This window comes from Anabas testudineus, chromosome 4, assembly GCF_900324465.2.
Source record: "Anabas testudineus chromosome 4, fAnaTes1.2, whole genome shotgun sequence".
Lineage (NCBI taxonomy): Eukaryota > Metazoa > Chordata > Actinopteri > Anabantiformes > Anabantidae > Anabas > Anabas testudineus.
Window position 1 is genome coordinate 16,548,404 of NC_046613.1, and position 24,334 is coordinate 16,572,737.

General features: G+C 40.8%; 1 protein-coding gene across 7 annotated transcripts in view; it reads right to left on the reverse strand.

Annotated features, from left to right (window-relative positions):
• Positions 1-24,334, reverse strand: part of ptprsa (protein tyrosine phosphatase receptor type Sa) — a 194,313-nt gene that overhangs the window by 27,287 nt on the left and 142,692 nt on the right. For 5 of the 7 annotated variants that reach the window (XM_026344822.1, XM_026344826.1, XM_026344823.1 and 2 more), the window contains 10 exons: positions 20,076-20,396; positions 17,506-17,699; positions 14,757-14,874; positions 8,111-8,704; positions 6,965-7,059; positions 5,989-6,239; positions 5,669-5,756; positions 4,849-5,061; positions 4,547-4,710; positions 2,524-2,639 (listed from right to left, as the gene is read on the reverse strand). In XM_026344822.1, coding sequence (XP_026200607.1) covers positions 2,524-2,639; positions 4,547-4,710; positions 4,849-5,061; positions 5,669-5,756; positions 5,989-6,239; positions 6,965-7,059; positions 8,111-8,704; positions 14,757-14,874; positions 17,506-17,699; positions 20,076-20,396 — 2,154 coding nt within the window. The remainder of the gene's footprint in view (positions 1-2,523; positions 2,640-4,546; positions 4,711-4,848; positions 5,062-5,668; positions 5,757-5,988; positions 6,240-6,964; positions 7,060-8,110; positions 8,705-14,756; positions 14,875-17,505; positions 17,700-20,075; positions 20,397-24,334) is intronic. The other 2 variants (XM_026344828.1, XM_026344827.1) reach the window with 1 other exon arrangement.

Sequence of the window (24,334 nt, forward strand, 5' to 3'; positions counted from 1 at the left end):
GTTACAATGACTAATTAAACCTAGCGGGCGGTGCTCTGATCCACAATCTCCGCATGTCATTCAACACAGCGGGAGGGAGGTGCAGGCATGTCTGATTATGTTTATGTCTAAGCGTGTGCCGCATGTGCGTGCGTTGTGATACAAGTGTTTGTCGCCGTCGCCGCCGTAATCTGGAGGAGCAAGTAGGCTGGTGATGGGAGCACTTGGCTGGCGTCCGTGGCTCCTGCAAGTGTCTGACACTGAAACTATTTAATTTTTACAGGCTTAAACATGGAAGTCGCTTCTTCTGACAAGTATCTGGGCATGATGTGCATGATAAGATTTATAGCATATAGCAGCTATATAACTGCAAATATGAAAAGGAAAAATAAAGAAAAGCAGAGAAAATTGAAAAGACTTGGAAAAAAAAAGACTAAGAGAACAGAGGGAGCATTAGTGACCGTGGTTTTGGGGGGTATGGTTGGAGATAGACAGTAGATATCCACTGAATCGTGCTGCTTCATTACTTTAGCCCCATTTGCCAATTAAACCCCAGGCACCAATGAAGATAATGACAAAATGAGTCACTCGGTGCCCAAGGAGATATGGGATGTCACTGTGAGGCTGTCACATGACCTGCAGACTTTAAAGCACAAATGCATGCGCACACACACACACACACACACACACACACACACACACACACACACTCTCATGCATTAGCTATGCTTAGCCTATAGAGGGTTTAATCAAAAACATATTTTTGTTCCCCCGTGCTCGGGGTCACTGAGCACACATTGCCGATGTGGCGTATGCTCTGTTGGATTGGAGGAGCCTTAGATAAGTGCAATGAGAGTATGCTCATTTGAACAATGGTTGCTATTAGCTAATGGGGATGTTCACAAATGCTCACCGGCCCACTTAATTAGGCTAAAATGTCCATTCAAATTAAATTTCCCGGGTGTCGAGATAACAACATCGCCCAATTCTGCGTAATAATGGCAGGGCTGTCGAATGAGAATGCTTGTCATAGGCAAAGATAAATCTCAGCATTGATAAATGTTGTATAAAAGAGACTCTAACAATTACAACCTTATTGCAGATGGCTGTGAATAACAAGCAAGATAAAGGTGAGGACAGTAAACTGAACTTCCACGTTTCTGTGCATTATGCATCTTTTTTCATCCGAATATCGCTCTTCTCTGATGTAATGTAAAGAAATTAGTGTTTTTCCCCAAGACATAAACTCAAGGCAACGTGCTTGGACTCCTAAATAAGCTCAAGAGTAATTCTCCATTTGAAATCCGAGCCTTTTGATGGAGCCGAGACTGGCAGTGTATGACAGTCGGATGGTTGAAAGATAACTAAACTAGGAGATGGTAAGGTGGGAGGCAGAAGAGGAATAATGGGGCACAGAAGAACGGAGGGTGTGTTTGTTCCACTTCTGGGGGATTTACTCCTCTTTAGCAGTTTGGTTAAGCAGTTGAGAACGATGATATTTCAAGTGGGCAACAACTCCTGAAGAATATTATCATGACCATCTGCTGGAAAACTGAAAAAATGTTTGTATAGCATTTGACTGAAAGTGTGACGGCTGCTATAGCAGGTGTCCATTAGTGACCAATAGACATGCTCTTGCCACACGCACACACACAAAAACAATCTTGTTTCCACTACAGTGGATCAACCAAAGACAACAAAGCGCAGACGCCACCGTAGCCTATATTACAGGATGCTGGATAAGGGGATGTCAGACCAATTGACAACTGGTCCATAAAAGGAGGTAGGAGGAAGATGTCAGACGAGCTTTCGTTGGTGAAACCCTTCGAGAATAAGTACAGGATTAAATGTGCTCTGTTGTTAACACCAGGCTTTTGCTTAGATGGATGCCACAGAGAAACAGAGACAAAAGTTGAAGTAGTTAAAAACCAAGAGAAACTTTAAAACAAGACATTTAACTGTGTCTGTGTTGTTCATTAATAGCCAATTGTTATATGGTGACATAGACACAGACAAATTTAGCTGGTAGTTATGGAGCCAAATAGAATGACATGAAAGTGCTTCATGGACATTATGTTTACATGTAACTTTATGTGGCATGAATTTGTGTATAGTTAAATCTCTGCATGGGCTAAGTCAGTATTTGTTATACACATACTGTAGCTGCACATACTGTTCGTCATGAATAAAAACTTTCTGCAGTGTGCATCTCTCTCTATGTGTGCTACCAACATAACAATATATATAAATGCAGCCATGGTATTTTGGGATTAGAGCTGCTGCTAATAAGCACCTTTTTCCTTCATCTTCACCTTCATTACAGCCTCCATCATGTTTTAGGTAACAGAGACTTGTCAAAATTTTGCTTTTCTACAACTGTGATCTCTTTCCCAATCCAACCCATAGACGAGCCCAATGTTGTATTCCACAGTGAAGCATGAAAATGGAAATATGGGAACTATGTTATCTATATCTATCTTCAATTTGCTGTTCACTTTGAAAGTGAAACTTTTTGTTATGCTGCGTTGTGTGTTATTCCTGTACCTGGAGTTTGGAAGTTAATGCGTCTCATCTCCACGGGGTCTGTAGGGTGGTGGGGTGTGATGTCTGCGTTGTTCAGCAGACATTTCGTGCGCGGCTCTGACTCTTTCCTTTTGCGGCTGGAGAGTGAGACAAACAGATAGATAGCAGAGAAAGAAGACGAACAACAAAAACACAAAAACAAGTAACTTTTAGAGAGCGCAGCATACAAGAAAAACTGTCACCAAGCTCACTAATGACAATTCCTAACCAGCTACACAACTCCAACTCACTGGTGACTCAGCGGGATGAGAAAGCTCAAGTGAAACCAAATCAACAATTGGAGAGCCGAGAGCGCGTATCAAGTACGCACAACTCTCCTTCACGCTCACTAATTAAAGGCATCTTTTTTTGCTGAGGAAGGCTATTTTGTCTTCCCCTGTAAAATGCAATGAAGTATGGCTAAGCCTTACCTGTCAGGTTTGCTGTTTCCAGAGAAAGCAATAGGAGTCAAATAAATATATAAAGATGGTGAAAACACAAGACACAAGGAGAAAGGGAGAGGGAGAGGCAAGAAGAGAGATAAATCAATAGAGAGCAGTTTAAAATTCACAGGGGTCGCTGCTGGGCTCGCAAAACTTGAGATAAAGCCCATCAGCATTTGGAGGAGGTGAGTGTGTGTGTGTGTGTGTCGGTGTACACATGTGTGCACGTGTCAGTGCGAGGACAGGTGAGGATTCAATGAAATGTGAAAGTAGGTGCATACATTTGTGAGCCAGTGTCTGTTTATGTGAATGTGTGTGTGCTTTCGTGAGTGCACAAAGGTGCAGATACAGACAGGGAAGGGGAATGTCAGGGCCAAGGGCAGACCCAGGAAACACTATTCACCAGGGAGAGATGGAGAGGAAGGGTGGGGGGGGGGGGAAGGGATAGTGAGGTGGAGAGAAAGAGAAGAGAGAAAAAAGAGAGATCCAAGGAGAGATGTTACTCTCCCTAACCACCAAGATGGAGGTAAGGCAAGGTCAGACAGTCAGGGATCATCTGACAGTAGCAAGCTGTACTTGTGTTGCTCAAACCAGCCCAGCCCTCCTTAAAATTATTCAGGGATCCTCCCTGGTATGTACAGCACTTTTCTGTTGGGACCTGCAGTCACTGAGGCTAAAAGCTACAACGGACTGTAAAACTAGAGTAAATATTGACTGCATGTGCATGTTACAACGCCCCAGGATGCTGAAGAACAGTAGCTTTGCTTAGACTTGTGATAGCTGCCTCCTGTAAGGTTGATCAAGCATTTAACAAATTCAGAAAGCGTCTGATATGCACCACTAAAAAAAAAAAACAGGCGCACTCACTCCTGTGTAGTTTTTCATAGCGAAATAAAACAACTACTAAGTAACTTGGGCAACGCTGGAATAACACCGTCAAGGAGTACTCCTTCACAAATGAATAAGTATTGAAATATAGATCTCGTTCTGTGTGCGTGACATCTCCATTGATTGTTAGATTACAGTGTAGTCCCGTTATTGAGCACCATCTCGAGGAATCTCCTCTTTTATTCCTTCTCCAACCCCCCCCCTCACTTCCCACAACCATCTTTTTTACGAGAGAAAAAAAAATTCATATTTACATGCAAAAATGTTGTTGGGTTGTTTCAGTATCATGCAGCTATGAATACAAAATAAGCCCCTTTTTCGACATGCTCCCTAACATGCAATTATTTCCCAAAAGCCCAGTTCCCCAGTCACACTGCAAGTAACTGGTTCAACATCAAATGACAGGAAAATATTTGCTTTGTGTTGCTCAATTGCACATTTACCCAAATTCAGTAAAACATAAAAGAAGGCACTAACAATTCAAAGCCAAGCGTTTCAATTTGCCTGTGTACTATAATGATATGAAGATGGGCGTATGGTTGGAACGGCTGGTTTATATTTCCGGCCACTCTTTTTTACTAACCCTGACCTCAGTGTTTTCATTCATCATTTGAGGTTGAACAATGCTAGTTTTACCTTCACCACAACACCTAATAATTCCCAAGCCAACTCACTTTTTATACAGGAGAATGGCAATGACAATGCAGATGATGAAGACCACAGCCAGCACTGGGCCCACCACCCATATGAGTCCATCACTAGGCTCAAATTGCAGGGTTTCCACCACCGTCTCAGGGGTCATCACTGTATCGGTGTAGGGGCTGGTAGCAAACATTTTCTGAACAGAAAAATCAAGCAGATGTGAGGTTACAGGATTGGAAAATACAAAACATGAATGAACTAAATTATGATTAAAGAAATAGAAATTCATTATTAAATTAAAAGTCATCTGAACTGTAAAAAACTAGCGACTCACCCCAGCAGTCACATTTAGTTCAGCCAGCAGGAAGAAGACATACTCCTGACCAGGTTCAAGAGACTTGTTCTCACAGCTGCTGTGGCGGTGGTCAGATCCCACTGTGAAGGTGGAGGGCAGCTGCCTGAAGCAGGCTGTGATGTAGGGCTTCCTCTGGTCCAGCTGAGCCAGCTGACGGCGTGAACGACGCTTTGGGGTCACCTCCCGCAACAGCTGAATGACGGAGAAGGATATCAGTTTACGTCTGCTTTCGTATGTGCGTCTTTTTGTTGCCAGTTATGACAACATCACTCTCAAATTTAATGTTTGAGCTTTTACAGGAACTAAAACTAGGAAACAACCACTTTGTTGCTGTCAAAGCTTTGTTTTTAATTTCCAGTGTCTTGAATTAAAGCCACTCCTCCAAGCTTTGGATCCCTCTCATTCATTTCAAACTGCAGACAGAGGTGGGAGGCAGAAGGAATGTGTGTAATCCCAAATCCAACAGGGATAGTCACTGTTGATCTAGTGCTCAAGGTGACCCTGAGCTATAGGAAGAGAAGAAAACCACTGAGTAATTATCTCTGCTGCATGCTTGGAAGGATAAATTAGCATGGCTGAGACGTACTGACTGACTGTCTGGTACATGGTCTATACAGTTCTTAATCTGCCCAACACATGCAGCCGCTGCAGTTTTGCCAGCAAAGAGTTAAGCGGACAATCTCATTAAAAAATAAAGTGTGGCTGACGTAAATGTCTCTATGTGTTAGATGCATACTGTGTGCTTAATTCATTTTGTGTGTCAGAGACTCCAACACGCCTGCTCTCATAAAGACCTCACCTCTTCAATGTCCATCTCATCAGGGTTCTTCAGGTTTTTAACAGTTGCTGAGGTCCTCTTAAGTGGCACCACTACAACGTAGAAGTTCCTGAAATCACAGAACCAATGAAAATTACAAAAAACAAAACACAAACAAAGAGAAAAGTGGTAGTCAGCATGTCATAGAAATACTAAGATAAGCTAAAATCCCATTTCAACGGATTTTGAGCTCTCAATCTGTATCATACTAGATCAATCACGTCAAGACTGTAACCCAAATAACCCTCACAGGAAGTCTGGACCATACTTGCGGAGCCCATCTTTCAACAAGCTATACTCACTTGACATCCTTGGTATCAACTGGTGGGAAGGACATAGTGAGCATGTTGTCAGGCTCAGCATAGATATCCAGCTTGGGTTTCTTGACTAGGATAAGTGGTGCGGTCCTGGCTACCACACGGTGTCTTGGCCCACTGTCCATGCTTTCTTGGCAGGTCACCCTGAACTCGTAGGTGGTGTTGTGCCTTAGCCCAGTGATGAGCACCCTCAACTGTCTGGCATCCACATCCATCTTCTGACGGTTATATTCGATCTAGAGTTCCATAGATAGTTCAGAAGTTGATTATTCTCGTAGGTAAATAGAGTGGTGGTTGAATAGACTTGGACAGACAGGTAAAGAAGAGATGCAAGAATAGATATGCATTTGGATTATTCCATGAGTGAGGGAAAGGAAATATTGAAAATGAGTGTAATAGGGAGCTGAATTATTTATAGTTTATTTTGTTGTTTAAAAATTTGAATTGCACTGTTTAATCTTTTGGGAACTAAGAATATTAACTAGTATCATTTGGCAAATATAATATTTACACATTCTTCAGCCATTGTCTGATTCTTGTCTTTGTTGTGTGCCATTACATTTTCAATAGTAGACAGATCTGGACTACAGTAAGCACATGCACTGGTGAATGCTCCCATCATGATACCCTCACCTGCTATCAATTAACTTGATAATTCTGAAATCAACCAGAATTGTGTTAGTTGCATATTTTATAAACCTAAATTGCCACTGACCAAACTTTAAATGTGGTGCAGCCATAAAGTTTCATCAGTGAAAACACTAAAGACCATGAAGGCTCAAGCTAATTAACAAATCACCTTTTAGAGAAAGTTTTCTAGATATGGGGTTTGTACAAAAGACAAAGGTATTAAATCTACAACACTGTAAAATAATTTCAATTTAATGTTATAAAATACATATGAATGAGATCTCTCTCATTGAGATTGATTGTGAGAAATGCAGCTGAACATTCAACTCACCGTGCATTTGTATGGAGACCTGCTTTCAGAAAACTTCCATGCAAGGACCACTGAGCTCTTGGTGGCCCACTTGACAGTGAAATTCTTTGGAACATCTGTTCATGCAAAATAAAAAAATAGGAAAAAAACAAAACAAAACAACAAAAAGAACAGTTTCAGTGATATGAACATTTAGAGAGAGATCAAGAAAAGAAAAAAACAAATGAGCAACTCTTGATTTGAAAAGCCAAAAGATGCTGTTCCCTGCTGCGTTCCTCTGGGTTGGAGAGTGAGTGTAACGGTGAGCTGTGATTGGCTGTGAGAAGGGCAACACCATTGGTTAAGACACACAGCACATAAGACTCATGGATGACAAACCCACGGAGCACAAGGGTATTCCCACTGGCTAGTCATCATAAGTAGTGCCAACCCATCTCATTATTGTCTTTGAACCCAAGACCAACTGAGGATTAACAACCAACCAATGTGGTCCCAATGCCAACTTTTCCTACACCTCTACTGAGTGTGGGGTGGCACTGCCAACATGCTGCCAGTTGGGACACAGAGACAGATCTAAAACACAGCATGCTAACAGTCCTCTGCAGTGCATCTGGGGGACGCCATGCGACAAGCTGTCCCGTTTATGGACAGGAGAAACGGGGAAGAAGGAATTAAGGGGTGGAAAGGGCGCTGGGAAGGGAGAGATATCTTAAAACAAACCCCAAAAAATAAAATAAAGAACTAAAATCAGCTCTCTGTCATTTTAAAATAGTCGAAACATACATTTAGAGTGACTGGGTTTAACTGAAGTCCTACCTTGTTTAAAAACTGGGGATGTGAGATGACATTAGCTGCGTGAGTGTGCTTGGCAAAGGGCTGCAAGGATGACTGACAGCACTTACCTTGCAATTCTAGGTTGGTCTCCTTTTACTTAAAATGACTGGCTATAACTTACTGACTTTCCTTTTTTTACCTTGTTTGGGTTAGTGAGGTGAGTATCCCACAGCAAACAATTTAAATATCAGTGTTTTCTCTTTCTTGAGAAGTGGAGGTGGTTGAAGCAGGGCAGGGAGTGGCACTTTTAATGTTTGTGTTGCTGCAGATTATTTTTAGCCAATTTCCATTCCCCTGCTAAACCAGGCTGGGAAAGTAACAGACAAGCCCTACCTGTTGGATCAAAGGTCACCGTCCGATACTGGATAGATGGGCTGTAGGGCCCTGGACCTACACTGGTGTGTGCACGTATTTTCACATCGTACACCGAGTTCGGTTTGAGGCTGTTGAGCACATAGCTGGACAGGCTGGGAGGCAAGTGGAGCTCCCGCAGTTCTCCTCCTGTACCGGCTTCTTTATAGGCCAACGTGTACTCTGTGATTACCCCATTCCTCTCTGCCAGCACTGGCGGAGACCAGGACAGCTGCACTGAGCAGCATGTCACATTGGAGTCCTCGTTAATTTGAGGGTATCCCCCTGGGGTATTTTCGGGCACACTGAGTTCCACCACCGCCTCTTCCCCAAAGCCCCCCCTGCTCTTGGCTGAGATTTTAAAGAGATAAGTGGCCCCTCGGTGGATTTTGCCCACAGAATACTGTCGTTCTTGGGGAGCAAATTCCAGCGTGGCCAAAGGGGAGACATCTTTCCGGCCAAACTGGAGCCGGTAACCCTGCAGGTCCATGCCGTTGGTCAGGTCTGGAGGGTCCCAGTGAGCAATAGCTGATGTCTCAGACTCCTGAGCCACTGACAGATAGGGAGGACCAGGCACTGTGCAAACAAAGAAATAACAGAACTTATTAACATGTTAACATTAACATGTTAGTCACAAATTGAACCACTTGTTATTCTACTCATATTATGGATTTCTGTCCGCCACCAGCAATGTAAGGAAATAAAACAATGATTTATTTATTTATATTTATTTATCCAGAATAGCTAATAGTCATGGCTTCACCATTAATAAGTATAAGCACCATTTCAGCATTTCATACATACAAACAGAATACTACACATCAAATTAAGTGCAAAGCAAACTTACATCAAACCTACATCAGAGCAGCTATACTGTATGGTACAATAAAAAAACTGCCAACCAGTAAGAATTGTAAACTCTCTAAGGTGAATATTAACAGATTATAGAAACTACACTAAAAATAACTGTTTCAATTTCGGCCTGCCATGAACATTTACAAATTGAGTCAATTCTTGAGTCATCACTCTGTCCATTATCATTTCATGATACACGTAAGCTCCAGCCAAAATCATTTCAGTAGCGCAGAGCATCACTAAAACTTTAAGCAAAGAATAGTGGTTCTTTCAGCGGTTAGAGTCATCGCTTCTTGCAAAATGGATGATCTGCGCTTAGGGTCTAGACACCATTCTTCAGAGTGGCCCAGTTTTCCTGCTCTTATAGATGACACATGTCTCATCTTAACACTCCTTTTAAGACCCCATCAGTGAGATAGAGGCAGCAGCAGTTATGGGAAGGCTTCAGTTCTCAAGTTGTGGTCAAAGCTTTGTGAGATGAATGCGGCTGATTTGTACTTGAGGCCCATCTCTCTGTAAATAGATTCTATCTTGGCTCACTCATCTATGTCCCTAGTTTATCAGAAAAACAAGGTAGTCTCAGCACAGATAACTGGCAATTTGTTTTATAACAAAACTGAAATAATATAAGCAGTTAATACTGTATATACATGTATATATAAGTGACATCTACATTTCTTTTGATGTCACTTTATGAGATTCTGAAACTAGTGAAAATAGTGACCCTTTGTTCCCAAGGCTGTTTAACTTCTCAACTTATCATATCTTATTCTCTCTGACTCATTTATTCACACAGTCTTTGTTTACAAATTTTGCTGCTATATTTTCTTGTCTTACTGTACAACTCTGACTTAAATTGCTCCTAGGCAACAAATAAAGTGTTTTGAATTGAACTAAATTGAATTGAATATTCAAGATCTGCATACTTCTGATTCTAAACTGGGATAATGGCAAACTGCTGTAGTTGGTCCTGGCAGTAAGAGTCATCTCAACACGAATGCAAATTGCTGAATGAGCTCAATGCTAAGTTTTAACTCTAATTTAATGCAACACATATGACATAATCATCCTGAAGAGTACCAACTATGTATATGTCTGCCTTATTCATCATCAAACTGTTAGCTGATACACTTTATGATTAGAAATTGCATGCATTTGAGCCTTTTTCCCCCTCACAATTTACATCTTATATGCATCTTTTTGAGTGTATCTTTGTGTACAATGGACCGTGTGTATGCATGTGTGTTGTATATGTTTATGAATATGATGATACATGTATAGGCACTGATTGGGAGCGAGTTCCAGCCCCTATATCACTATTCCAGCAGCGCATAGAGATGTTTGGCTTGCTGCCCAGTATGGAGTTAAAGTAATTTGGAGAAGCTAACATTAGTCTGAGGCAACAGTTCTCTCTCTCTCGGTGGAACAGCCTCATGTGTGTTTGTGTGTCCATGTACACGTGCCTACATATCATATATATTCCTGTGCTGGGATGCAAGGTTTATTGTGTACACACACACACACACACACACACACACACAAAAGCAATCGTCTATACAGAATCCCCACCCTCTGCTCATATTATTCATTTCCGCTTGCTAATGGTCTACTTTCTGAAGACTGTTGCTAGAGGAAGATGGGGGTGGGTGGGTAGATGTTGACTAGTCAGCGGAGCCTTTGCCAGTGATGGAAAAGCAGAGACGCTGAGGGCTGGGTGAAACGAATGCTCCTAATACCCCTTGGCTACATCGTACAGCTTGGTGTCATTTAAAAGCCCACTCTGCCTTCTTGTTCCCTGCTAATCACGGAAATAGAACCAGAGGTAATGGTCCTGTGATGACTTTGTGTGTATCCCATTATAGATTTCTGTGCTATACATCGAACCCCAACGGAATACCAGTTCATGCATTACGTTATTACAACCTTTGTAGCCCTGAAATTTGTACATTTAAAAGTGTGTATTATTACTACATATTGCCCACTGGAGAGAGGGATCACAGGTACTGAGCCAGGAGATTGGTACTGGAAGGACAAGTGGCACAGGGGGGCTGTTAGCAGTGTGTACGACATATGTGTGTGTGGTGGTGGTGGTATAGTGTGATGAGAGAACGAGGGCATGGTGAGGGGATGAAAGATGAGTGAATGAGGGATGATGAAGGTGACTGGGGACAAGGAGCAATCTGCTGCAAAGACGGCCAGCAGGCATATGAGGAGGCAGAAGTGTGTGTGTGTGTGTGTGTGTGTGTGTACATGAGTGATTCTGGGGTTCTTGGACACCTTGATTGTTCCCTTCTTCCTCTCCTCAGTGTTCATCTCTCACCACCACCCTCTCCACTCACTCCCTGTTCTTTCCTCCGCTTCTCCACTTCTCCTCTTTCACATTGCCCAATCCCCTCTTTTCATTTCCTAACCTCCTCCTTCAGGCCCACAGTCAGCCCCCACCCACCCACCACCACCACACTCTATGTCCATTTCAGGATCGACTCTGGTTCAATCCCTCCTTGTGGGCCTCCTAGCACGTTTCCCATCAGGCCACAGTATTGAGCCTGCTGTTGACACTCACTCTGCCTGATTGAGGAAGGGGCAATAAGATCTCCTTCTCATGTCTTCTTCTCCTTTGTGCACACCACGTGTGTCCACATACCAACATACGCATACAACACACATATTAGCTATATTACTGCCAGACAAGGACAAAGTAAATATATATGGTATTTTTAAAACATTTCTTTCCTGCACTATTAGGCTCTCTACTTTAAAATCCACTAATAAACAACAGAAAAAACATCTCTCACTAATTAATATGTATAGAGATGCCACATATTTAATGACGTGGGGGTAAGAGGTCCTTTCTTTAACTTTAAAGGTCATAGCAAATTCATCACTCTCCCATCTTCATTTCCATTTGCTTTTAATTTAGGCGCCTCCTGTGTGAGTGTGTGTGTGTGTGTGTGTGGCAAGGACTCATGGAAGGGAGTAATTGGTGGAGTATGAAATGTCATGGAGTGAAATCTGCAACAAATTTCACATGGCCCATTTGAAGAGCAGGAGCTATTAAAGAAGCAGGAATGAAATAGTGACAGACGAGGATGAGGAGAGGCCATTACACTCGTGTTTTCTCACGGGACCAAAATAACACCCATCCACACGCACATGCGGTACATGTACCATGTTAAGGCCAACATCCTGGGTCATGCCCTCAACTGTTTTTATTGTGCTGCGAGCTCGGATGGCATAGAGTACCCATGAAAAGTTATGTTTTTGTTGAGTTTGTTGATTGGTTATTCCAACTTTCTCACAATAGAGCACCAAAATATTTTTTCCACTTGAGCCTGTACATGAAAACTGACTAGGAAGAATGGTCATTGATTGCCGCGCCATTCAGCCCAATGGAAAAAAACTTGCAGTGTGCTGATGGGACGGCGGAATAACGCATTTTAGATGCTAACATTTAAGCCTTTTGTCAAAGAAGGTTTTTTCGGCCCTCTGAGAAAATTTCTCTCCGTGGTTAAGTTTGTTTCTCAAATTCTCAATAAGAGTTTGGAAAGTATGAATCACGAAAACTCACTTTTCAAACTTGGCTTTCACTCAGCAAACAAAGGCAGTTCCAGCAACAGAATAAATGTTGTTTGTCTGTGACTCACAAATAGGTGCACAGTTCTGCTTCTTTTTATATTCTACAAAACCCTGAGATGGACTCTTTTGGCTATGTTCAGATACACCGAACTACCAGAGAGGCTGGTTGGAATGTCTGGAATACTAAAATACATTGATGTGAATCGAATACAAGTGGCACAAAAAAAAAACAATTCTCTCTTTGTCATGATGTCCCAGACTGATGTTCCTTTTTTTTAGGCCTTTATGTTTCCAAAAAGAACAAGAGTATGATGTTACACTGTAGTTTCTAAAGGTAACTGCTTTCATTAGGTGCAGACTTGACTTTACCAAGATGTTAGGGGATGTTAGATAAGTTATGTGTGTTTTAAGAGTGAATACACGCAAAAGCATCTCATCATTTGCACCACACTCTTAATGTGTTCCAGTTGGTAAGTGCCTGTACCCAATAGTAAACCACGTATAACGATGCTTTGCTAGAGGACATTTGAAGATCAGCTTGTGTGTTGAAAAAGACAACAGAGACATGATACAGTATAACTGAGTTAATAATTTAACTTTGTTTAGAATTATTAAAGCATTTAATTAGACACTTTACTATATCTTTTTGTGTATACACAAAAAATTGAAAGCACTGTTGTATCGTAGCACAATACATTACACATAACATTGACTAAGTAATATAAGTCACCAATATGAAACCTGTTCTTTATAATTATACAGCTGTACTATTAAATTATATAATTTTTTTGCCTGGTACAGGTATCAAGAAATTATATGATATTTAAGAGATTCCAAAGCCAGTGGGCACCCAGCTATTCACCAGCCCATCCTAACATTCCTCATCACAAGGGGGACAACCGCTTTAAAAAGCTGCTCTGAGCCTCATCTTCCCACCAGCCCTCACCCCTTCCACCACTCTATTTATTTTAGGCCCCTGGTATAACCCATTTCTTGCATTTCAATAATAAAAAAAAGGAGAAGCTTTCCCTCTGAGGGACAGACAGAGTGCGCGAGACTGGCATTTCAGTCAGCCGGCCTTGACAGGTGGATGGAGAGTGACAGCACTCACTCGAGCCTTGTGGGAGCGTCGCACCCCACGACACCTGTAACACATACGACTGTGTGTGTGTGTGTTGTGTGAGTGTGTGTGTGTGTCAGCCAGAATGTGTTGTGTATGTTGGTGCGTTTTATTGTGGGCAGGTACAACATCAGTGTAGGCCTGCATATAGTATATATGTTCATGTTTAAGTGTGAGTGACAAGGGGTTTATGCAGGTGTGTGTTTGTGTACACACACAGGTCACCTGTACAATCTAATGCCATCAAATACAACACCTCTGGCACACATTCACTTTGACCAAATTATAATTATACATGAAGTGATAATTCTACTATCTGTTAATTGATGTATGCCAGATTGGGTGCTATTTTTGTGTCCATTGGCTTTCTTAAGCCTCAGGCTCAAGAGGTACAGTTAAACTGGTGTCAAACAGTGGTAACAAGGGAAAAAACTGAAGAAGACAAGGCTTTGTAGTGTGCAGGCATTAGCCTCCAGTATTTTATCCTTAAAGCTCAAACCAAACCCCCAACAGGGGTTTTCAAGCCGTCATAATCTGTCTAAAAAATCTCCAAGTGCCTCACACCACTGCCTTGATCTCTTAAATTCTTTGGATAGTCTTCTGAACATGAGTCAAATAGTAAATGCTGCCTTGATAGAAGCAAACACCAACTCTGCTTCTTGAATCCAGATATACTGTATATTCCACAGACTGGGGGGAAAAGTATAAAATTTAGTGATTGAGATGGGAAAAAAGTTTTTAAGTAAATCATAACTTGAGAGATAAATGTAAAAAAGTGCCTAATGAACTTAATTAAACGTCAGGATTTTCTTCACCAGTTTGCTTTTCGTCTGACAACGTCTGAATCACTTAAAGTCACCACATTGTAAATGAGGGCAATTCAATGCTGTTAAATCAAGAGATGATGAGATATCCTAGCTGTAACAGCTGGATAAGAAAAATGTGGAACCACCTCCAGAGCTAAATACTTTTCAGCAACAGCCCCAAAAAAGGAAAATGCTATCTTTACTGCTGTATGAAGAAGGAAAAAACAAGCTATAGTCAATCAAAGTAAAAATGATTTATCCTTGTGCTGACCTGCCCCTTTGGTCACCACCAGTTTGGGTTTGCTCCGGGCTCCATCACCCTTGGTGGTGTATGCTGCCACTGTGATGGAGTAAGTGGTGTCTGGCTTGAGTCCTCCAATGACCATTTCCTTAAGAAACAAAGGCGAGAGAATGTGGGGAAAAGATGTCAGAATGTGTCTTGAATTTCGATGATTTGACCCCACTCCATGCGGCTCTAACTGCTGTATGCAGAATGTTAATCTGAGCAAAGTGTCTCCTGGTCCTTTTCATTAATCTTCACAAGGCATGCATTAAAAGTAACGTTTTCCACTTGTAATGGAAAACTATTCCATTAAGTAAATTCTTAGAGTTGCTTGGGTGGAGGAAGGACATTAGATATGTAAATCTGAGTACCCCCCTTATTCTTTTAGCAATATTCCAATCAACAACTTCACTTTGTAATACACGCATGCTGACTACATCCTCGTTATTCTCTGGCAGTTTTTACCTCAGCCATTAAGTTTCCTTGACTCCTCTTCAAAGAGAGGCTTCCGATCAATTCTAATGAATCTTTAAAGGGAGTGGGTTTGAACGAATTCAGAATGAGGTTTTTAACTGGCTGCTTGGCAGAGGGATGGTCAATGAAGGAAAATCAGCTATAAGTACTGTGTTGCACTTGAGATGGTGTTCACGTAATGCGGGAAAGGGATTTCAAATCTATTGGCGATTGATAAAAAAAAAAAATGGAGTTGTGAATGATCAGAGACAATTTTACAGTACATTTAAAAGGATCATACATGGATGTTATTCTGTTACACTATTTTTAACAAGGGAGAGACAGAAAAAAGTGTGTGAACTTGACACAATAAGGGGCCACACAGAAAATAATAACATGATTTAAAAATCACACGCACACAAAAAAATAAAGAAAGAATAGAGAAAGGAAAAAAAACACACCACCGGAGCACAAGACGAAAACGTACCGTATCGACACATAACACGACACCATAGCATTAGTATTCCAGGCACATTGAACAGTGGATATTGCATCAGCCACAATTTGGTAGAGGCTAGCCGGCAGTAGAAGTCTATTATTTCTTTAGTGCTGTATAGAGATAGTGTGGGAGTTGGCTGGCCAGATGGCTGAGGTGGAACCTTTGAGCCACTTTGTTATCCAAACTTACTGAAAAAAAGATCGGAGGGGGGTCATGTAAACTGCGAATCCAACCAGGTTGATGCAATACCCACTGTATACCCTTTCAGCAACACAAAGCACTCAGGCGAAACTTCGTACTCACATATTCAGCTGTATCGTCCGTTTCCCACTAACCCCCCCCCCGCCAAAGAGGAGAGTGCAGGAGAGAGAGCATTTTTTTTTTTTTTTTTTTTTTAAGAAAGAAGGAGAAAAGAAAGGGAAGAAATAGGATTATGAGAGACGGGGGCATTAGTGGTTTTTAGAGAGCAGAGGGCTGGTATCAGAAATAGGTCACTGCTTTTTTTGCGAGGTCAGAAGAAAGAGAAGCAGTTTTAATCTAATGTTATGAGGAGCAGCAGCTGAAACAAGGCTGAGGTTGTACAGTATAGGTCTGCCTGTGCGGCCTGGAGATGTTTAATGACACTGTACGTGTAATGATGGCTAGTTTAATGGTAAATCACTGATACTTACACTGATACTTTAACATTATACTAGCAATGTTAAATAATATACAAATTAATAAAAACCAGGCAACTGATTATATATTTTTGACTGACATTCTTTGCTGACTGCTGGGAACATACATACATACATACGCCTTGAATCATATAATTAAAGTTATTTAAGCCTCTTTCTACTCTTAGACTTTTTGAGGGTCAGCTAAATGCCAAAAATAAAAAAAAAGCGATGCTGGTGGCATTTTGCCTGAATGGACCCTTCATTCACGTGTAAAAATAGAGCTTGATTCATTTATTCCCAAAATATTCATGTAGCATGCGTACCACTATTCTTTTCTATGTTGTTTACCCTATTGCTTTGAGGCTGTAATTTCCATTTGGATGATTACTAGTGTGCACAACAGTCTCGATGTGGCAGAATTCATCCAACATTGTGTTGACAGAAGTTTTGTAAAATAAAAAAATAAAAAAACAAGAGAGAGAGAGAAAAACTGCCACTGCACAGGGCTCCATTACAATTCTAGCTGTCAGTGGCAGCTGATTTTTGGTGAAATGTTTTCATGCCAATTTTACTTTTCCCTCTAAGGCACAGAATAGTATAATCAGCATTTTCTTTGAGTCTTTGCATTTCATACAAGCAAACAAACATTTCATGGCAGATGTTGCCACAAAGCAGAGGTCTAGACATTCCTAATAAAAGCCATGGAGGCAGAAGAGGGAGGACAAGATGAGTGAAGCTTTGATTACAGTTCTTGTTGTGGGCTGAGGGCAAAAGAATATTACAGCAATAGGAAATGAAATCCAAGAAAGAGGAGCACCCACATCATTTCCCATACTCTAGCCACAGCCACAACAGGCGAGAAAAAAGTGGGAGGACAAAAAAAACAAAAAAAAAGTTGTGCAAAGTTTCACTGAAATCTCCACTGAGGTTTGAATCATTACATCAGCGTGAAGCTGTTGTTTAAGCTGTTTAATTGGTGAAGTGTATTTATATCATGATTGAAAAACAGATTTAAAGGCAGACATGAGCACATTAGCTATTTCTTCTAAGCAAACACTGCATTGATGCACTGTATCTGTTAATGACAGAACTGATTTGTACTGAGGAAGCTGTGACATGATCATACCTGGGCATCAGCCAGCATTACGTCCTTGATGAGGGGCAGGCCCCTTGACTCGCCATTTTCCACACGTACATAGTGAACCTGGTAGCCACGGATCTGACCGTGCTGCTTGCCTGGCATCAAGGAACGCCACATCACTTTAAGCGCGGTGGAGTTGAGGACCTCCACCTCCACTCGCCTTGGAGGAGCCCCAGGAACTATGGGTATAAAGAAAAAAAAAAAAAATGAATCACTGTGTTATACGTGGACATTGCTCTTAGTAGATTCAGTAGATTCAAAACACAGGAATCATTCACAATATTAGAACAATGCAGGAAGATAGTCGCACATACAACTGTATCATGACATTAACAGCCCCCTGGCACACACTAATATCCATAAAACACAGACGACTGGCAGGAATGATAGACAGAGACATTAGAAAACAACAAATACTTCAGCGTCTGTCTCTCCACAATACACAACAGTCACACCAGTACTACTTTCCTCTGTCTCCCCCATATTTTCAATGTGTGTGTGTGTGTATGTGTGTGTGCGAGATGTCTCCTATCAATGGGAAGCCTTGTCTCTCAGTCATAATGACAGGTCTTTATGGGAGACCTTGCTTCAGTGTGCCATAGACTGGCCTTTGCTGAGATGGATATGCCATTAATAAAACTCCTCCACTCAAACTGCTTCCATTTGCTCCTCCACAAACACGTCAAGTGCCCTAAATCACAACCTCATTTCCCCCCATCTTCCCTGGGATCATGCACAAATCTTGTTTACTGCAAAAATTCTTTGTACCTTTTAGTCCTGGCTCTTATTTCTTTATCTGGCACTTCTATTTCACATTATTATTGTGATAACACCAGATATTTGTTATAGCCTTGTGATTTTCACCTGTGCAATCCCCGTTACTAGTGACTTGAAAATAGGTATAGGAAATGTTTAAGCTTGTCTTTCCTGTTGGTGGTTATACACCAGTGTTAGAAAATGCTTAAATTGCTGTGGTTGTGGATGTGAAATGAATCAGATATGTTGTGACATGTTCACATCTTCACTTTTCAGTTGATATATTTTATTGTTCAGCTGCTTTTCTCTATTTAGCATCTGCTATTCAACTTACCTATATAATATTCATTGCATATGCATAATTTATGTGTTTAGTTTTTTTTTTGCAGATAAAATGTTTTGCACACATTTGAGCTTTTTTGTATTTTTCATGCAAAATTATAAAATTGTATGTGCTCTTTTGTATGTGATCTCTGACTAACTGAGATGTTACGCACAAGATAATTGAGTAGATTCAAGTGCTAAAAGTTTTTAGACATAAGCTGACGCTTGTTTATGTCACACACATTTAGCTGGGTATAATTTCCATTTATTAAAAATGAAATATGTTTGTATATATACATATATGTATGTTAATAAATTACCTGAGTTTACTAAAATAATTTATATCAGCAGTGCATTTTCAAGACTAAATCTATTCAACAACAATGCATGGCATTCTCTGGGGGCCATTATTTATTCCATAACTTATTCATGATGCTGCTCAACAACTGTTGATGTTTTCATCATCACCTAAATAAGCACCACAATCCCTTCATTTAGAATTTGGCAGAGCCATGGACGAAGAAGAGCTGCCACAGCGAGTAGAAGAACAAGAACCCTTTCATGACCACGATGTTTCCTGATGCCAAAGATTGTTCAGGAATGGTTTGAGGAACATAATAAAGAGTTCAAGGTGTTGCCTAACAAAGTTTATACACAGAGGCCCAAACTTGCAGCTTACAGGACTATGCTGCTGTTGTCTTGGTGCCAGATACCAGGGAACACCTTCAGAGGTCTTGTGGCATCAAACCCTGCAAACTGACTGTTTTTACAATGAGAATTTTAGTCCTTTGTTTCAACATCATTCGGAAAGTCTGGAAGAGGTGTAGTGCTAGTGTGCATCAACTACTACTAAAGCTATTTTGGGATAGTTTATATCAAAATATATTATGAATAAAGAGCATATAGTTAAAAAATATGAATTATTCACTCAAATGTGTTGAATTAAACTTAATGTTATTTCAAACTTGCTGCACCTTTTGGTGGAAAATGTTTGTTTTTCTTGTAATGAAATATTACTTGACCTCAACTTTTACAGTATACTATAAACGCAGAGACAGGATGGCCTTCCAGTCCACAGCACTCTTAAATGATAATGGCTCTCAGCTGAGCAAAGGGATACTGTTAAAAGCCTACAGACGGGATGTGGTAGCTATTATGAATTACATTTGGTTAGTTTTGTTTTAATAGCAACACGTTTGATTTCCCAAGTGTATTATACATCTTAAGTGTGGCCCTTGCATAAGCTTCACTCAGCTGTTTATGGTCCTATTATCTAAAGACAAATATGTTGATATGCTTTTGAAACCATGTAAAAAGATAAATTGATGTATTTTTGGAATAGTAGTGTTTTTCTACGAGAAGCCTGTATTATGGAAGTATTGGAAGCTCGCATACACAAATAACAACCTAAGGGCACATTCACCATCAAACAAACAATAACTTTTTTGCTTCTACATGTTTCGTGATTCATGTACCGTCTTCATCTGTCCGGCAGATCAGGGGCTCACTCTCAGGACCTGGCCCAATCGCGGTGAAGGCCGTCACAATGATGCGGTACTGGGTCCACTTCTCTAATCGCTGCAGCAGCACCTGCTCCTCAGTGGCAGGCACCGTTGGCTCCTCCATTGGCTCCCCGTCATCACTGCCTACTTCTGAGGGGACCGCCACTTGGTAGCGCACCCTATATCCCGACAGGACACCGTTCTGACTCTCCAAAGGCGGGGGGCGCCAACTTACCAGCAGGGTGGTGGAGCTGGTGCTGCTGCACTTAATGTCTTGAGGGGGGGCTGAGGGCTCTGGTGAGGTGGAAAGGACAGGAAGGAAGGGAATCGAGGACGAGGAGGTTGGGAAGGGGAAGGAGGAAGGGAGGGGTGAAAAACAAAAAAATAAAAAGATGGGAGAGATAAAGAAAATGCTAAAAGGAAAATTCAAAACTCAAATAAAATCAAAATAATTCAAACTGAAATTGCCAAACAAATACAGAGGCAAAATATGTTGAAAATAAAAATTAAATCAGGCAAATGTCAACAGAAGACTCATAAATGGACAATGGCATAAGCTTGTGTAATAATGAATCAAGATGGCGACCCAATGGTGGTACTTGGGGACAACTGTCTGGCAGTCCTGGCCACAATAAAGGAGACCGCTGAAAAGTATTTGTAATGTTGTATCAGAACCTTTAGTCAAATCCACATACACTAAAATAGACTAATTTTCCCAAGTGTAATCTAGCATGGAGGTCGTCTATGCTTGTTAATTTGTAACAGCATCAAATCTTCCCTGTACAGCGGCTGTTGTTTGTGTCTGAAGTGTTCTTCTGAAACTGCACATGTGTGAACCTTCTGAATCAAACTCGGTCCCTCTCACTTCTAATCTGTGCCAGGCTCCTACACAGCATGTGCTTGTCCACAGCCTGTGCTGTGCAATGGTTTGATAAAATGTTTCACTTCTCACGCAGAGCTCGGCATTGTGCGAATATGAGGGCTCATGTGAAAACATTTCTGTCCCAAGTTTGGTTTAGTCCATCCAGTAAAATGGCTTTGTGTAAGAATGTATTGCCTCCATCTTGGTGTGACAAACGCAATTCATTATTACATGTTTGTCTGTTGTGTAAAATAAAAACAGCACAATAATCAAAAACTAAATGAAATACAGTCAGAAAAAAAAAAAAAAAAAAAAAAAAGGCATTCCACACACAGCAACTTAAAAGATGCACGCAAATTAAATCCATGGAAACAAGCCACATGTTCTCGTTCCAAAATAAAAAGGCTGAAGAAATAAATTATGAGCTGAAGGAGGGTACTGGGAAATGAATTTCTCTGTAACCCAGGTGACTCAAAAGAAAGAACCACAACAACAGTTAAGGTTCAAAATGACAACTCATGAAAAAACATGAAAGAACTGAATACTCAGTATAAATAGAAAATAATATAAAAAAACAAACAAACATTGAACTTTAAAAAAAAAAAAAAAAAATCAACAACAAAACAAAATAAAATCACAGGCATCATCTGCATCATACGTACCTGACTCCCACAAATACTACATTTGATAGACTTTCTTACCACCAGCACCTCACTACAGAACGTGCTTACTCTTGTGTCAGAGAAGTCCAACACTTCTTCCTCCCCGCAAGTGTGAATTTATTTTAGGGATCTGGTCACGTTTGTAATCGGCAATCAGTTTTGGACACATTTTTTTGGTTGTTGGGAGGGACAGAGTTGGCACTGTGCTGTAGCCAGAGCTGTTTAATACTCATGTATCTTTGGGCTGGAGGGTCCACAAGACTGTGAGAGTGGAAGGCTTGTTAGGAAGGAACCTCCTTCCTTGTTAACAATTTGCTCAAATAAATCCCATTTCATAGCCCTGCGCCTATATATCTTCTTAAAGCTTACTGCCATTTTGAGAGCGCCGAGACACAAGAGAAGAAAAAGCAAGACGGAAAGCTTGCATTGCTGAATTCATAAAAGTTTAATGGCGGTTTTCTGACTGCAGTGTCACTTTGGGTAGAACAGCTTAAAAACAAAATAAATAAAACTATCTGAAAGACCTCATCCTGGTGAAGACTGAATGTTCCAGCATACAACAAATAGGACAGGACCTCCGACACAGTTCCCGAGCCCTTCCCTGTGTCCAATGGGCTTATTTACTTACGGTCTTACTGGATTTTGAGCCTTTCAGCTTCTTTCCTCTGCTCATATTGTATTTGCAAACTCTCCACGTCAAGAATGATTGCTCAGTTCTCAATCTTTGTGGTGTGGAAAAAGGGGCTGTGAATCTGACAGGGCCAGGCTATCACAGTGCACAGGCATCCTCAGGCCTGATAACAGTTTAAGACTCACTAGGGCACAGCTTTAATAAAGTGCATATCCCATGAAGGCCAGTGGTAGGATTATGGATACTAGAACTATACAAACCACAAAAGTAAAACCACAAAAAATAAAAAAATAAAATAAAAATCAGCTAATGCTTCACTTGAGGTTCTTTTGAAGCTTCACTCAAAGAGTTCCCGAAATGCTACTTGACAAATAATTAGTCATGTCTGTATTCATATCCTTCACTATGACTTTTATGTCTGTTGTGATATGACTCGGAGGTCTGGGTACAAAGTCTGCAATGTCAAGTACTGGTAGCATACCTAATCATTATGACGACCTTCAGATTAAAAGTGCTTTTAGTGTGACATCGTCAATGGGTAAAAATTACACACATTTATGCTCACAGTTTAGCTACACAGGCCATTTGTCAGTGCCTTTTGTCAACTCCTAAAGCGACACAGATTGCCAAAGCTTTTGCTATCAGAGCATAAGCATGTCTGTATTTGAGATGTTTTTTTTTTCCCACCAGAAGCCTCAAATGACAGGATGTTCGTATTTGTAGATCATTATAAAATTAATCCCCTGATGCCAAATGGCTGTGCTGTGGCTCACACAAATATTCCAATATATCTAAAAACCTCCTGCAATTACTGTAAGTGGGGGGGCTAAACTGCTTGTTTGGCTAAATAAAGAGGATTTAGAATCTGCCACTTTAATTTGAAAGATAGCACTTGACTGGCTACTGGCAGGTTCTAGGTATAATCTAAATGTGTAACAAAGCCTGACAATCCAGCGCACTGCCTTGTACCTCATTGCAAAGCATGAAATTAATTCTGACGCTATGAAATGGGATTCTTATCTGTCACTCCGGGGCCCTACAGTCCACTAACACCCACTCTCAGGGTCCATCTTTTGCCCTCCTACTATGTCTTAAAGCTAGCTATAGAAACGATGGGAGCCCTCCCTGCTCTCGGGTTGTGGACCAACTCCAGCCACGTCTGAACGATGTCACAAAAAAGGTCTCTCAACCTGATCTGATTGGCAGCATATCCAAAGAGGCCTTGCTTCTGAATAGGGAAAACTCTTGCCAGTAACAGCTTGTGTATTTATTTCAGTCTGCTGATCTATTGATTTGTGATTTATTTATTTTGACATCAGCCACAATAGGACTGAGTTGCTGGAAAATTTGTTTTTTTCTTTTTTTTTGCAGTGATTTTTCACAAGTTCTTGACAGAGAGATCCCCATGACAACAGCCCCTGGTAATGCTACTTGAACTGAGCACAAACTTTAACAATCTGTAAACATTTTGTACCACAGATAATGGACAACAAAGCAAACAAGAAACATGTTGAACGTCTTTCCTTTCACTTAGTGGCAAAGGGTTTCAGTCTACCAAATCAAGATTAGGAATAGAGCGTGGCACCAAGAATGCCAAAAGTGACAATAGTAAAATTATCTGTCGTGTGTTTTGGTAAGTAGAGTTCAACTGACATAGACAACGTTTTTTCTTCCTGATTCTTAACATGACCTTAATGTTAATGTCTGGGCTATACATATACAACAAGCTGTGCTGGTTTGTTCTCTGAATTTCAACTGTTTATGCTTCACGAAGTGGCGAAGGCACTTGATGTAAGCTAAATATATGTCACTGCTGCTATTCTGGACCTCTAAGGTCAGCCAAGCTGCAGACGTGTCAGCTTAATATTTAACCGTGTCATGCAGAAGTGCTGTTTACTTGATCTATTCAATTCTCCGCTTGTGTTTCAAAAACAAAACAGAAAACGAACAAAATTGGATAAAAATGTGTGAATATCATGCACAAGGTTTTGACAGACTGAATCCCTAAACCACTCAATCACTTACCTCAGTGCATCCAAAAGATCAAGTTATTTATTGTGTTGTGGTATATCTTTCA